The sequence below is a fragment of the Callorhinchus milii genome, unplaced genomic scaffold (genome assembly GCF_018977255.1).
Source record: "Callorhinchus milii isolate IMCB2004 unplaced genomic scaffold, IMCB_Cmil_1.0 Scaffold30, whole genome shotgun sequence".
Taxonomy (NCBI): Eukaryota; Metazoa; Chordata; class Chondrichthyes; order Chimaeriformes; family Callorhinchidae; genus Callorhinchus; species Callorhinchus milii.
In genome coordinates, this window is record NW_024704771.1 from 3,073,751 (window position 1) to 3,088,193 (window position 14,443).

The 14,443-nt window shown below is 48.2% G+C and overlaps 1 protein-coding gene across 2 annotated transcripts in view; it reads left to right on the forward strand.

Moving 5' to 3' along the window:
• The window catches only part of LOC103190490 (ras/Rap GTPase-activating protein SynGAP), a 120,448-nt gene that overhangs the window by 62,371 nt on the left and 43,634 nt on the right, over window positions 1-14,443 (forward strand). For both annotated transcript variants that reach the window (XM_042344862.1, XM_042344861.1), the window contains exons 11-12: window positions 7,333-8,197; window positions 11,045-11,215. In XM_042344862.1, the coding sequence (XP_042200796.1) occupies window positions 7,333-8,197; window positions 11,045-11,215 (1,036 nt within the window). The remainder of the gene's footprint in view (window positions 1-7,332; window positions 8,198-11,044; window positions 11,216-14,443) is intronic.

Genomic DNA, 14,443 nt, shown 5'->3' on the forward strand with positions numbered 1-14,443 from the left:
TGTTTTCTGATAGTAATGGCTAGTGACAGTGTGTGGTAATAGTAATGGCTAGTCACAGTGTGTGGTGAAAACAATGGTTAGTGACAGTGTGGGCTAAAAGTAATGGCTAGTGACATAGTGGGCTAATAGCAATGGCTAGTGACAGTATGGGCTAATAGTAAAGTCTAGTGACAGTGTGTGCCAATAGTAATGGCTACTGACAGTTTGTGGTAATAGCAATGGCTAGTGACAGTGTGTGCTAATAGTAATGCTTCATGACAGTATGGGCTTATTGCAATGGCTAGTGACAGTGTGTGGTAATAGCAGCGGCTAGTGACATTATGTGGTAATAGTAATGGCTAGTGACAGAGTGGGCTAATAGTAATGCCTCGGGACGTCCTCCTGACGTGAAAGGCACTCTATAAATGGAATCTTGTTGTTGTTGTTGCCTCGTCACAGTGTATGCTAATACTAATGGCTAGTGACAGTGTGAGCTAATAGTAATTCCTAGTGACCATGTTTGCTATTAGGAACGGCTAGTGACAGTGTGTGGTAATAGTAATGGATTGTGACAGTGTGTTGCAATAGCAATGGATAGTGACTGTGTGTGGTAATAGCAATGGCTCGTGACAGTGTGTTGCAATAGCAATGACTAGTGACATTGTGTGGTAATATGGCTAGTGGCAGTGTGGGCTAATGGTAATCACTAATGGCAATGTGGGCTAATAGTAACGGCTAGTGATAGTTTGTGCTAATATTAATGGCTAGTGACAGTTTGTTCCAATACTAATGGCTAGTGATAGTTTGTGGTAATAGCAATGGCTAGTGACAGTATGTGCTAATAGTAATGGCTAGAGACAGAATGGGCTAATATTAATGACTAGAGACAGTATGGGCTAGTGACAGTGTGTGCTAATAATAATGTCTAGTGACAGTGTGTGCTAATAGCAATGGATACTGACAGTGTGTGCTGATCGCAATGGCTAGTGACTTTTTGTGGTAATAGTAATAGCTAGTGACAGTGTGGGCTAATAGTAATCACCATTGACTGTGTGCAAATAGTAATGGTTAGTGATAATGTGGGCTAATAGCAATGGCTTCTGACATTGTGGGCTGAAGCTAATGGCTAATAGTAATTGCTAGTTAAAGTTTGTGCTAATAGCAATGGCTAGTGAAAGTGTGGGATAATAGTAATGGCTAGTGATAGTGTGGGCTAATAGTAATGCCTCGTCACAGTGTGGGCTAATAGTAGCGGCTTGTGACAGTGTGTGTTAATAGCAATGGTTAGTGACCATGTTTGCTATTAGGAATGGCTAGTGGCAGTGTGTGGTAATAGTAATGGCTAGTGACAGTGTTTGCTAATAGTAATGGCTAGTGAGAGAGTGCGCTAATAGTAATGGCTAGTGACAGTGTGCGCTAATAGTAATGGCTAGTGACAGTGTTTGCTAATAGTAATGACTAGTGACAGTGTGTGCTAATAATAATGGCTAGTGACAGTGTGGGCTAATAGTAATGACACGTGATAGTATGTAGTAATTGTAATGTTTAGTGACCATGTGTGCTAATAGTTATGGCTACTGTCAGTGTGGGCTAACAGCAATGGATAGTGACAGTGTGTGTTAATAGCAATGGCTAGTGATAGTGTGTGGTAATACCTATGGTTAGTGACAGTGTGGGCTAATAGTAATCACTAGTGGCAATGTGTGCTAATAATAATGACTAGTGACAGTATTGGCTAATAGCAACGGCTAGTGCTGATAGTAATGACAAGTGACAAATGACAGTGTGGGCTAATAACAATGCCTAGTGACAGTGTGTGCTAATAGTAATAACTAGTGACAGTATGTGCTAATAGTAATGACTAGTGACAGTGTGTGCTAATAGTAATAACTAGTGACAGTATGTGCTAATAGTAATGACTAGTGACAGTATGTGCTAATAGTAATGGCTAGTGACAGTGTGTTTTAATTGCAATGGCTAGTCACAGTATGGGCTAATAGTAAAGGCTAGTGACAGTGCATGCCAATAGTAACGGCTGGTGACAGTTTGTGGGAATAGCAACAACAACAACAACAACAAGATTCATTTATTGAGCGCCTTTCACGTCGGGAGGACGTCCCAAGGCACTATACAGTTGGGTCAGGACCCGAGCATTGGGGGGAAATGGTCAGGGTGAGGGGAGGGAAGGGAGGGAGCGAGGAGGGGGTAGAGAGTCGAGAGCGGAGCTGAAGGCTGAAGGTCAAAGAGAAAGGTCTTGAGACCGGCCTTGAAGGAGGAAAGGGAGGAAGCGGCGAAGGCACTGGGGATAGAGTTCCAGAGCCTCCGGGCTGAGAGGCTGAAGGCCCGGCCAACGATAGTAGGGCGGTTGGGGCGGGGGATGTGGAGCAGACCGGAGCCAGAGGAACGGAGGGTACGGGCGGGTAGGTAGGGGGATAGTAGGTCGGAGAGGTAGGAGGGAGCGAGACCGTGAATGGCCTTGTAGGTGAGGGTGAGGATCTTGAATTCGAATGGCTAGTGACAATGTGGGCTAATACAATGACTAGTGACAGTGTGCGCTAATAGCAATGCCTTGTGACAATGTGGCTAAATCAAAGGCTACTGACAATGTGGGCTAATAGAAATGGCTAGTGACAGTGTGGACTAATAGTAATGGCGAGTGACAGTGTGTGCTAATAGCAATGGCTGGTGACAGTGTGGGCTAATAGCAATGGCTGGTGACAGTGTGGGCTGATAGCAATGGCTGGTGATAGTGTGGGCTAATAGCAATGGCTGGTGACAGTGTGGGCTAATAGCAATGGCTGGTGACAGTGTGGGCTAATAGCAATGGCTGGTGACAGTGTGGGCTAATAGCAATGGCTGGTGACAGTGTGGGCTAATAGCAATGGCTGGTGACAGTGTGGGCTAATAGCAATGGCTGGTGACAGTGTGGGCTAATAGCAATGGCTGGTGACAGTGTGGGCTAATAGCAATGGCTGGTGACAGTGTGGGCTAATAGCAATGGCTGGTGACAGTGTGGGCTAATAGTTATGGCAGATGACAGTGTGGGCTAATAGCAATGGACAGTGACAGTGTGGGCTAATAGCAATGGCTGGTGACAGTGTGGGCTAATAGTTATGGCAGATGACAGTGTGGGCTAATAGCAATGGACAGTGACAGTGTGGGCTAACAGCAATGGCTAGTGACAGTGTGTGCTGATAGCAATGGCTAGTGACAGTGTGTGCTGATAGCAATGGCTTGTGATGGAGTGTGGTAATACTTATGGTTAGTGACAGTGTGTGGTAATAGCAGCGGCTAATGACATTGTGTGGTAATAGTAATGGCTAGTGATAGTGTGGGCTAATAGTAGTGCCTCGTCACAGTGCGTGCTAATAGTAATGGCTAGTGACAATGTGGGCTAATAACAATGACTAGTGACAGTGTGTGCTAATAGCAATGCCTTGTGACAATGTGGGCTAATAACAATGACTAGTGACAGTGTGTGCTAATAGCAATGCCTTGTGACAATGTGGGCTAATAGCAAAGGCTACTGACAATGTGGGCTAATACTAATGGCTAGTGACAGTGTGGGCTAACAGTAATTCCTCGTGAAAGTTTGTGTTCATAGCAATGGATGGTGAAAGTCTGGGTTAATAGAAATGGCTCACGACAGTGTGGGCTAATAGTAGCAGCTAGTGACAGTGTGTACCAAGAGTAATGGCTAGTGACGTATTGGCTAATAGCAACGGCTAGTGACAATGTGTGCTAATAGTAATGGCTAGTGACAGTGCGTGCTAATAGTGATGTCTGGTGACAGTGTGTGCTAATAGTAATGTCTATTGAGAGTGTGGGCTAATAGCAACGGCTAGTGACAGTGTGGGCTAATAGCAACAGCTAGTGACCGTGTTTGCTAATAGCAACGGCTAGTGACAGCGTGGGCTAATAGTAAAGGCTTGTCACAATATGTGCTCATGGCAGTGAATACTGACAGTGTGGGCTAATAGCAATGGCTAGTGAAAGTGTGGGCTAGGAGTAATGGCCAGTGTGGGCTAATAGCAATGGCTGGTGACAGTGTGTGCTCATGGTAATGGCTAGTGACTGTGTGTACTAATAGTAATGGCTAATGACAGTGTGGGCTAATAGTAATGGCTGGTGACAGTGTTTGCTGACAGCAATGGCTAATGACAGTGTGGGCTAATAGCAATGGCTAATGACAGTGTGGGCTAACAGCAATGGCTAGTGGCAGTGTGGGTTAATAGTAATAGTTAGTGGCAGTTTATACTCATAGTAATGGCTAGTGACAGTGTGGGCTAATAGTAAATGCTGGTGACACGGTGTCCTTACAGTAATGGCTGGTTATAGTGTGGGCTAATGGTAAATGCTAATGACAGTGTTTGCTCATGGTAATGGCTTGTGACAATGTGTGCTGATAGCCAGGCACTGGCTAGTGAGGACTCGCGTTTTACCCACAAATATATAGTCATTTTAGTTAACAGTCTATCGTGAAAAGTCCTTCGAGTTGTCTCGACAACACGACGTGGAGTCCTGTGGGTTAGTGTCTAAAGCACTCGCCTCGCAATGAAAGGATCTGGGTTCGATTGCTGGGCAGGGCGATACATTTGTCTTTTTTCCTTTACTCCACGCGCCTCTGTTCATGTAGAGGCAATAATCCCTTAAAAAATTAATGATAATTTGCTCACTCAATCCACAGCCGTTCGTAGGAAGCAATTGGCTGCCATGTTTCACCCACAATATATCCAGTCACTTTGCAGTATATCCTGTGAGGTGCTTTGAGACGTCTCGAAGCTGCGATAAGGCGTCGTGTGAAATGCAACGATCGTTATTATCATTAAGGCGCTGCAACAAATGCAAAGACTTATCGCTATGAAACCTTTCACAACAGGAAGATGTCTCAATGCGCTTCATAGGGTTCGCTGTGAAGCGCTGTGCATTGTAACTCACAAAGTCCCACAAACAGCTGTGAAGCGAGTGATCAATTTTATCGGGGGATAGTCGTGCAGGAAACAGGGGTGGGGGGGGAGAGAAAAAGAGAGAAACTCCCATCGCTAATCAAATAGCGCCATGGGAGATCGTTAACTTCCACCTGAACAGGGCATAGAGGGGGAACTGTGTCGGACAGCGTCTCAGACAACGCAGTGCTGCCCCCAGCACTGCGCTGCGCGTCAGCTTCAACTGCGCGCTCAAAACCCCGACGTGGGGCGTGAAGCCACCACCTCCTGACTCAGCGACGATCGACTGAGCCGGGCTGTCACCTAAGGCAATATTCATCCCATCTACTGATTTGTGATTTTTTTTTTTTGGTCAGTCGGGGTGTCTGACACATGCAGAACCCCTCACTGTGCTTAAGTGTATCCAAACCACCGCACCAACAACCTGCATTTATATTGAGCCCCTCACGCGGGGTAGAGTTCCAGAGCGCCCGCCGAGCCAGGGAAGGGGCACGTGACCCTAGGCACGGATGAATGGGAGATCTTCAGACGCGAACTGAAGACGGAGAAGGAAGGAGCAAGGCAGAGAGCGATAGAGGAAGAGTGTTCCAGAGTTTCGGGGCAAGGTGGCTGAAAGAGCGGCCGCCAATGCTGGAACACGAGGGATGTGCGGAAGCCAGAGCCAGTTGAGCAGAGGCAGCAGGTTGTGTGTTGGGGTGGTGAGCAGGTGGGAGGGGTGGGGAAGTGCCGGGGCATGAAGGGATTTGAAAACGAGGGTGAGGATCTTGAAATCGATCCTTGAAGTCCGCATGCATATAATAATAATAATAATAATAATAATAATCCTTGCATTTGATATAGCGCTTTTCACGTCGGGAGGACGTCCCAAAGCGCTTCACAGAACACACTGTAAAGTGAATTGACTGTATATTTGTGGGCGAACGCGGCAGCCGATGGCGCACAGCAATGTCCCACAGACAGTCGTGGATTGAAAATGACCAATTTATTATTGTTTTTGGTTTTGGAGGGATTATTATTAGGCTCTGTGTGGAGTAAGGAAACTTGCCCGAGGTTTGGCCCTCTGCCTGGAACTGAACTCAGGTCTCTCGCTCGCAAAGCGAGTGCTCTAACCACTGAGCTCACTGGTTAGAGCACTCGCTTTGTATATGTCACCTACATCTGGAAATCTTCGCTCTCTGGTCCGGAATACGCACTCGCTCTCTCGCTCTCCCCCCGGTGGGATGTATCTTGCTTACCTAATCCCGGAGAGTGTTAGGCGCCGGTTGGCAGCACTTGGGGACCACAGAGTTTGTCTTGGGGTAACTGCTGGAGTCTAACCAGCCATAATCTGCCATTGGGAGCGTTGCCTTTCAGGCTTTCCTGGTATCCTCCTCTCTGTGACCACAGTTCCATTAACACGACCAGGATCACTCAATCACTTGCCTCTCTCACTCTCTCAATCACTTTGCTCTCTCTCTCTCTCTCTCTATCTCTCTCTCTCTCAGTACCTCACTCACTCCCTCGCTCACTCACGTACGTGCTAACTCACACCCTCCCTTAATCTCACACTCCCTTTGCTCTCTCTCTTGCTCACTCCTTCGTTCTCTTGCTCTCCTCTGCTCTGTGCCCACAGTGCCATTGATGTGACCCAGCTGCCTTCACTCAATCCCTCACTCACTCATTCACTCCTTCCCTCGCTCGCCCATTTCATCCCTCTCTTGCTCTCTCATTCCTTCTCTCCCTTACTACCTCACACTCTCCCTCACTCCTTCCCTCCCTCACTCTCACTCCTTGACTCCATCATTCTGTTGTTTACTCACTCCCTCACTCTTCACACTCTCACTCCCTCCCTTACTCTTTTACTCACTCCGTCACTCACTCCCTCCTTCATGCCCTCACTCTCTCACTCCCTCCTTCACTCACTCTCTCACTCCCTCACTCTCTCACTCACATTCTCGCTCCCTCATTCCTTCCCTCCCTCCGTGCTTCACTCACTCCTTCTCTCCCTTCCTCCCTCCTTCACTCTCTCCATCTCCCTCCCTCGCTCCCTCACTCTCACTCACTCTATTCTCACTCCCTCACTCCTTCACTCACACACTACATCTGTCCATCACTCACTCACTCCCTCACTCACTCTGTCCCTTCCACCCTCCCTCCCTCCCTCTGCCACTCCCTAACTCACTCATTCTCTCACTCCTTCCTCACACACTCCCTCCTTTTATCACTTTCTCACTCCCTCTCTCCATCCCTCCCTCACTCTCTCACTTGCTCTCACTCCCTCCTTTACTCCTTCACTCCCTCCGTTTCCCTCCCTCACTCTTTCACTCCCTCACTCTCTCACTCCCACACCCTCTCACTCCCTTACTCTCTCCCTCCCTCACTGTCTCACTCCCTCCCTCACTCGCTATCCTCCTCTCTGTGCCCACAGCTCCATTGACATGACGCGGCTGCCTTCGCCCACCAAGGAGAAAGGGAAAGACGTGTTCTATGTGACAAGGCCCCCACTGGCCCGCTCCTCCCCGGCCTACTGCACCAGCAGCTCGGACATCACCGAGCCCGACCCAAAGATCATGACCACGAACAAGAGCATCTCCATGTTGGATCTGCAGGACAGCCGCAGCATGAACAGCATCAGCAACCTGCAGACGGTGGGCGACATGCTGAACAGCAGCCAGGCCTCCATCGGGACCACAGTGGGAGTGGGCCTGAGGCCTAGCCGGTTGTCACAGGGCAGTGGCTCGAGCATGTCGGCCGGGCTACGGCTCAGCCAGATGGGGATGACCACAGATGGTCTGCACGGCCTCCGGGTCCCCCTATCCTTTCAGAATCCACTGTTTAACATGACGTCAGACGGGCCCACCTCACTACGGACTCCCGCAGAGCCTGGGGCCGGGCTGCTGGGTTACCACGGCTACAGCAAGAGCGAGGACCTGTCGGCCAACAAGCAGATCTTCCACAGCCACAGCTACAGCGATGAGTTTGCCCGTCAGAACAGTGAGCTGACACGGAGGCAGCTGTCACTCACTGACAACCTGCAGCATATGCTATCAGCCCCCCCAGCCAACATTGGGCCCCAGCGCCGGATAGACCAGCCCCCACCCCCGGCCCCCCAGCCCGCACCCCCCGCCCGCGGAAAACCCCAGCAGCTGACGGTCAGCGCCGCACAGAGGCCTCGTCCCCCCAGCGCTAACCTCCTGGCCTCGCCCGCTGAGCCCACAGGCCCCAAGTCCCGGCAGCAATCCATCACCACGAAAACTGATACCCCGGCAGCCAAAGCCGGCATCACCAAACAGGTACCACTAAACACTGGGTTATAGCCAGAAACACAGTGCGAGGCACACTAAACACTGGGTTATAGCCAGAAACACAGTGCGAGACACACTAAACACTGGGTTACAGCCAGTAATACAGTGTGTGTGATACACACTATATACTGAGTTATAGCCAATAATAGAGCGAGACACACTAAACACTGGGTTATAGCCAGAAACACAGTGCGAGACACACTAAACACTGGGTTATAGCCAGAAACACAGTGCGAGACACACTAAACACTGGGTTATAGCCAGAAACACAGTGCGAGACACACTAAACACTGGGTTATAGCCAGTAACACAGTGTGAGACACACTAAACACTGGGTTACAGCCAGTAATACAGTGTGTGATACACACTATATACTGAGTTATAGCAAATAATAGTGTGAGACACACTAAACACTGGGTTATAGCCAGTAACACAGTGTGAGACACACTAAACACTGAGTTATAGCGAGTAACACAGTATGTGACAACATAATAATAATAATAATACTTGCATTTGATATCACGGCTTATCATGTCTTCAAGACGTCTCAAAACGCTACACAGAATATAATGTAAAATGAATAGACTGTATATTTTGTGGGAGAAAATCGGCAGCCAATTGCACACAGCACTGTCCCACAAACTGTCATGGATTGAAGCGACCAATTTATTGTTAATTTTTTTTTAAGGAATTATTACCCCCGGAAAAACAATCCACCAATTGACTAGCAACTGGGTTCCTACTTACTGCTAGGGAAACAGAGGGGTGTGGAGTAAGGAAACTTGCCCAACATTTTTTCCTGTCGGGAATCGAACCCAGGTCTCACATTGCAAGACGAGTGCTCTAACCACTGAGCTACAGGACTCTACTGACCCAAGAACATAAGAAATGCTAAACGAAGAAAGACGAAGGTCCATCTAGTTTGTCTTCCACCATCCTTGCGGTCGCATGTACATATGTTCTGATTAGTATCTATGTACTATCCCATAATATTATTTCCTAAAAGAAATCTAATCTGTGTTTGAAGGCATCAACATTTCCTGCTTCAAACGTCGCCCCATAAAATATACAAAGGTAGCCAAAAACATAGTGTTTTATTACATACTATACAGTGTTATACAGTAAAACAGTGTTATTAGATGCTATACAGTGTTATACAGTAACTCAGTGTGTTATATACTATAGCATTATACAATAATACAGTGTGGTATTATATAATACACACAGTTATAGCCATAACAGAATAGTTGGTGCCTCATTTGGAGTATGAATAACCTCATGAATTGGTCGGGCAGAATGGCCTGTTTCCTTGTGGGATCGCTTTGCTCTGTGAAATTCTCTGAAACAAATGAAACACGTGAATGTTTGGACCAAATCACTATCAGAGTTTGTTTCAGATTGATGTTGACAGCCTGGCTCAGTGGCAGCGCTCTCTCTCTCTCTCTCTCTCTCTTGCCTCTGGGTGAGAAGGTTGTGGGCTCAAGCCCCACACAGTCTAAGCTGACGCTCCAGTGCAGCGCTGGGGGTGACCTGCATTGTCGGAGGCGCCATCCTTCAGATGAGATGTTAAACCTCACTCCCCATTTGTGCCTGTTCAGGTGGACGTTAAAGATCTTGCGGCGATATTGATAAAGAGAAGGGAATTTCTCCCTATGTCCTCATAGAATCATAGAATATTACAGCACAGAAAGAGCCCATTCAGCCCACCGTGCCTGTGAAAGGGAGACCAACTAGTCCCACTCCCCCGCTCTTGCGCCATAGCCCTGCAAATTTTTCCTTTTTCAAGTACTTAATTCCATTTTCAAAGCTACTATCAAATTTGCTTCCACCACCCTTTCAGGTAGTGTATTCCAGACCGTAGCAATTCTCTGGTTAAAAATAATTCTCCTCATCTCCCCTCTTTGGTTCTTATCTTAACTCTTCACATGATCAAAGTATCTCATCCCTTGTATCTTCTGGTAAATCTCCTTTGCACCCTCTCCGCGGTGGACATAATACTACAGCTGAGACCTAACCAGTGATTTGTAAAGGTTAACATAACTTCCTTACTTTTGTACTCTGTACAAAGCCAAGGATCCCATTTGCTTTTTTAGCAGCTTTATCACCTTGTCCTGCCACCTTCAAAGACCTGTGTGCGTGAACCCCCAGGTTTCTCTGCTCCTATACCCCCTTTGAAACTGTATCAGGTAATTGATATACATTAAAAAGAAGAGTGGTCCTAATACCGACCCCTGGGGGACACCACGATATACCTCCCTCCAGCCTGATAAACATTCACCACTTCCTCCTGCTTTCTGTTTCCCAGGAATTTCATCCAAGCTGACAATCCCCCAAATAGAGTTGGTCGCTCACTTCATGGCTACTTGTGGGATGTTGCTGTGCGCAATTTGTCTGCTCCATTTGCCCACAAATGTTTTCTGTGAAGCTCTTTTTGGGCATCCTCCTGACATGAAAGAAACTATATCAAATGCAAACTATTATTATTAATGTGACACGAACATTGGCAAGGTTTTTTTTCTTAAAATTGTTTGGGAGCGAGATGGAGGGAGGGAGGGAGGGAGGGTGGGAGTATCTCAAGGAACTGGTGGTTGGACAGGACAGTGAGGCTCTCTCTCGCGCGTTCTCTATCGCACACTCACGCTCACTCTCACACACTCACTCACATACACACACTCACGTACACACACTCACACTCTCACAAAGCTCACTGCTTTGACGCCTCACACACACCCACACACACACCCACACCCACACACACACACACGCACACACACACACATCCCTGCACTCTCATACACACATACTCACCGAATTCTGTCTGTTTGGATTTCTCAGCCGTCGCATTCCCCTTCGACACTGCACCCTGTCACCCCATCGGAGAGGACAGTTGCCTGGGTGACCAACATGACCCACCTGTCTGCAGACATCGAGAGCTCACACCTGGACCGCGAGGAGTACAAACTGCGAGAATATTCCAAATCCATGGACGAGAGTCGGCTCGACAAGGTGAAGACATCTCAGGGCGTCTTGGTGCTGTATCATACAATCATAAAATATTAACGCACAGAAGGAGGCCATTTGGAAGAACTACCCAATGAGTCCCACTTCCCCGCTCTTTCCCCATACCCCTGCAAATTCAAGTATCCATCTCATTCCCTTTTCAAAGTTGTTATTGAATCTGTTTCCACCACCCTTTCAGGCAGTGCATTCCAGACCGTAAGAACTCTCTGTTAAAAAATATCTTCTCCCCTCTGGTTCTTTTGCCAGTTAACTTAAATCTATGTGCCCGGTTACTGACGTACCTGCCAGTGGAAACAGTTTGTCCCTATGTTCTCTATCAAAACCCCTCATAATTTGTAACACCTCTATTAAATCTCCCCTTAACCTTCTCTGGTTGAAGGAGAACAGTCCCAGCTTCTCTGGTCTCTCCACATAATTAAAGACCCTCATCCCTGGTACCATCCTGCTAAACCTCTGCGCCATTTGTAGTGTCAGGGCCTTGGGTTGGGACCCCTGCTGCTGTAGTGACTATCGTCTCAGGACTCCTGGTGCTGCAGTGACTGTAGTGTCAGGGCCCCTAGTGCTGTAGTGACCTTACTTTCAGGTATTATGAAACTGTCCAGTACCTTGGGACGTCCTCCCGACGTGAAGGGCGCTATCTAAATCTAATTTTGTTGCTGTTGTTGGACTGTAGCGTCAGGGCTTCTGGTGCAGAAATGACTGTAGTGTCAGGGCTCCTGGTGCTGTTGTATTATGAGTTGGACCAATAGAAAAGTGCAGAAATATTTGCCCCAACCTGCAGGGCTTTTGTGGAGTGCTGCGGGGGTGTCGGTTGGGGCTATTGAGAGATGTTGTTTGTAAAACAACCCGGATTATAACTGTTGGTATATATTTCCTGAACATGTCATGTTTAACATACTAAAATTGTTAATGTGAACAGTACAGTACTAACCAAGAATTCATCGCAGGAGCTCACCTTAGGCCAAGGGCACCTGACACAACCAATTACCTGCTAGCGTCGCTTCCGCGATGCCAACACATCCTGCCATCCCAAGACTCCCGCCATCCCAATACTCCCCATCCCAACACTCCCCATTGCAACACACCCCATCGCATCACTCCCTACAATCTTAACACTCGCCGCAATCCTAACAGTCCCCTCCTCATCCCAGCACTCCCCACCATTCCAACGATCCCAAACACAACACTCCTAATCATCTCAGCACACCCCATCCCAATACTCATCGCCATCCCAACACTCCCTATCCCAACATTCGTCACCATCCCAACAGTCCCAGCCATCCCAGCATTCCTCATCCCAACACTAAAGTATATCCCAACGCTTTTTGCCATCCCAGCACTCCCTGCTAACCCAATAATCCCCACCATCCCAACACTCCCCACCATCTCAACACTCAACACTATCCAACATTCACCATACCAACACCCTCATCCCAACACACTCACCATCTCAACACCCCCCATTTCAACACTCTTCACCATCCCAACACTCCCCATTTCAACACTCCCCATCCCTATCCCAAAACTCACCATCCCCAAATTCTCCAACATCCCAACATTTCCCATCCCAACACTCACCATCCCAATACTCCCCATCCCTACACTCTTCACCATCCCAACACTCCCCATTTCAATAATCCCCATCCCCATCCCAAAACTTACCATCCCCAAATTCTCCAATATCCCAACACTCCCGATCTCAACACTTACCACCATCCCAATAATCCGCATCCCAACACTCTTCACCATCCCAAATCTCCCCATCTCAACACTCCCCACCATTCCAACTCTTCCCATCCTAACATTCCCCACCATACCCCGCCGCCCCAGCAATCTGCATCCCAACAATCTCCATGTCAACACAACGCATCCCAACATTCATCACCATATCCCGCCATCCCAACACTCCCCCCGAAATCCCAACACTCCCCATTCCAACACTCCGCACCATCCCAACACACCCCATTCCAACACTATTCACAATCCCAACACGCATCATCCCAACCCTCTTTACCATCCCAACACTCCCCATCCCAACACTTCCAATCCCAACACTTCCCATTCCAACACTCCCAACCATTCCAACAATTCCCATCCAAACACACCGCAACATTCGTCGCCATCCCAACAGTCCCAGCATTCCTCATCCCAACACTAAAGTATATCCCAACACTTTTTGCCATCCCAGCACTCCCTGCTAACCCAATATTCCCCACCATCCCAACACTCCCCACCATCTCAACACTCAACACTATCCCAACATTCACCATACCAACACTCCCATCCCAACACTCTCACCATCTCAACACCCCCCATTTCAACACTCTTCACCATCCCAACACTCCCCATCTCAATAATCCCCATCCCCATCCCAAAACTCACCATCCCAAACTCTCCAATATCCTAACATTCCCCATCCCAACACACCCCATTCCAACACTCCTCACCATCTCAACCCTCTTCACCATCCCAACACTTCCAATCCCAACACTCCCCATTCCAACACTCTTCACCATCGCAACATGCGCCATCCCAACACTCTTCACCATCCCAATAGTCCCCATCCCAACACTCTTCACCATCCCAACACTCCCCATCTCAATAATCCCCATCCCAAAACTCACCATCCCCAAATTCTCCAATATCCCAACACTCCCGATCTCAACACTTCCCACCATCCCAATACTCCCCATCCCAACACTCTTCACCATCCCAAATCTCCCCATCTCAACACTACCCACCATTCCAACTCTTCACCATCCCAATACTCCCCATCCTAACATTCCCCACCATCCCAACATACTGCATTCCAACACTCTTCACCATCACAACACGCCCCATCCCAACACTCTTCACCATCCCAATACACCCCATCCCAACACTCTCCAATATTCCAACATTCCCCATCCCAACACTCACCATCTGAATCCTCCCCACCATCCCAACAATTCCCATCAACACTCCGCATCTCAACACTTTGCACCATCCCAACATCCCATTCCAACACTCCTCACCCCAACATTCTCCAACATTCCTACACTCCCCACCATCCCCACACTCCCCATTCCAACACACTTTACCATCCCAACACTCCCCAAGATCCCAACACTCCCAACCATTCCAATAATCCCGATCCAAACACACCACATCCCAACAATCCCCAACATCCCAACACTCACCAACATCCCAACACTCACCATTCCAGCACTCCCC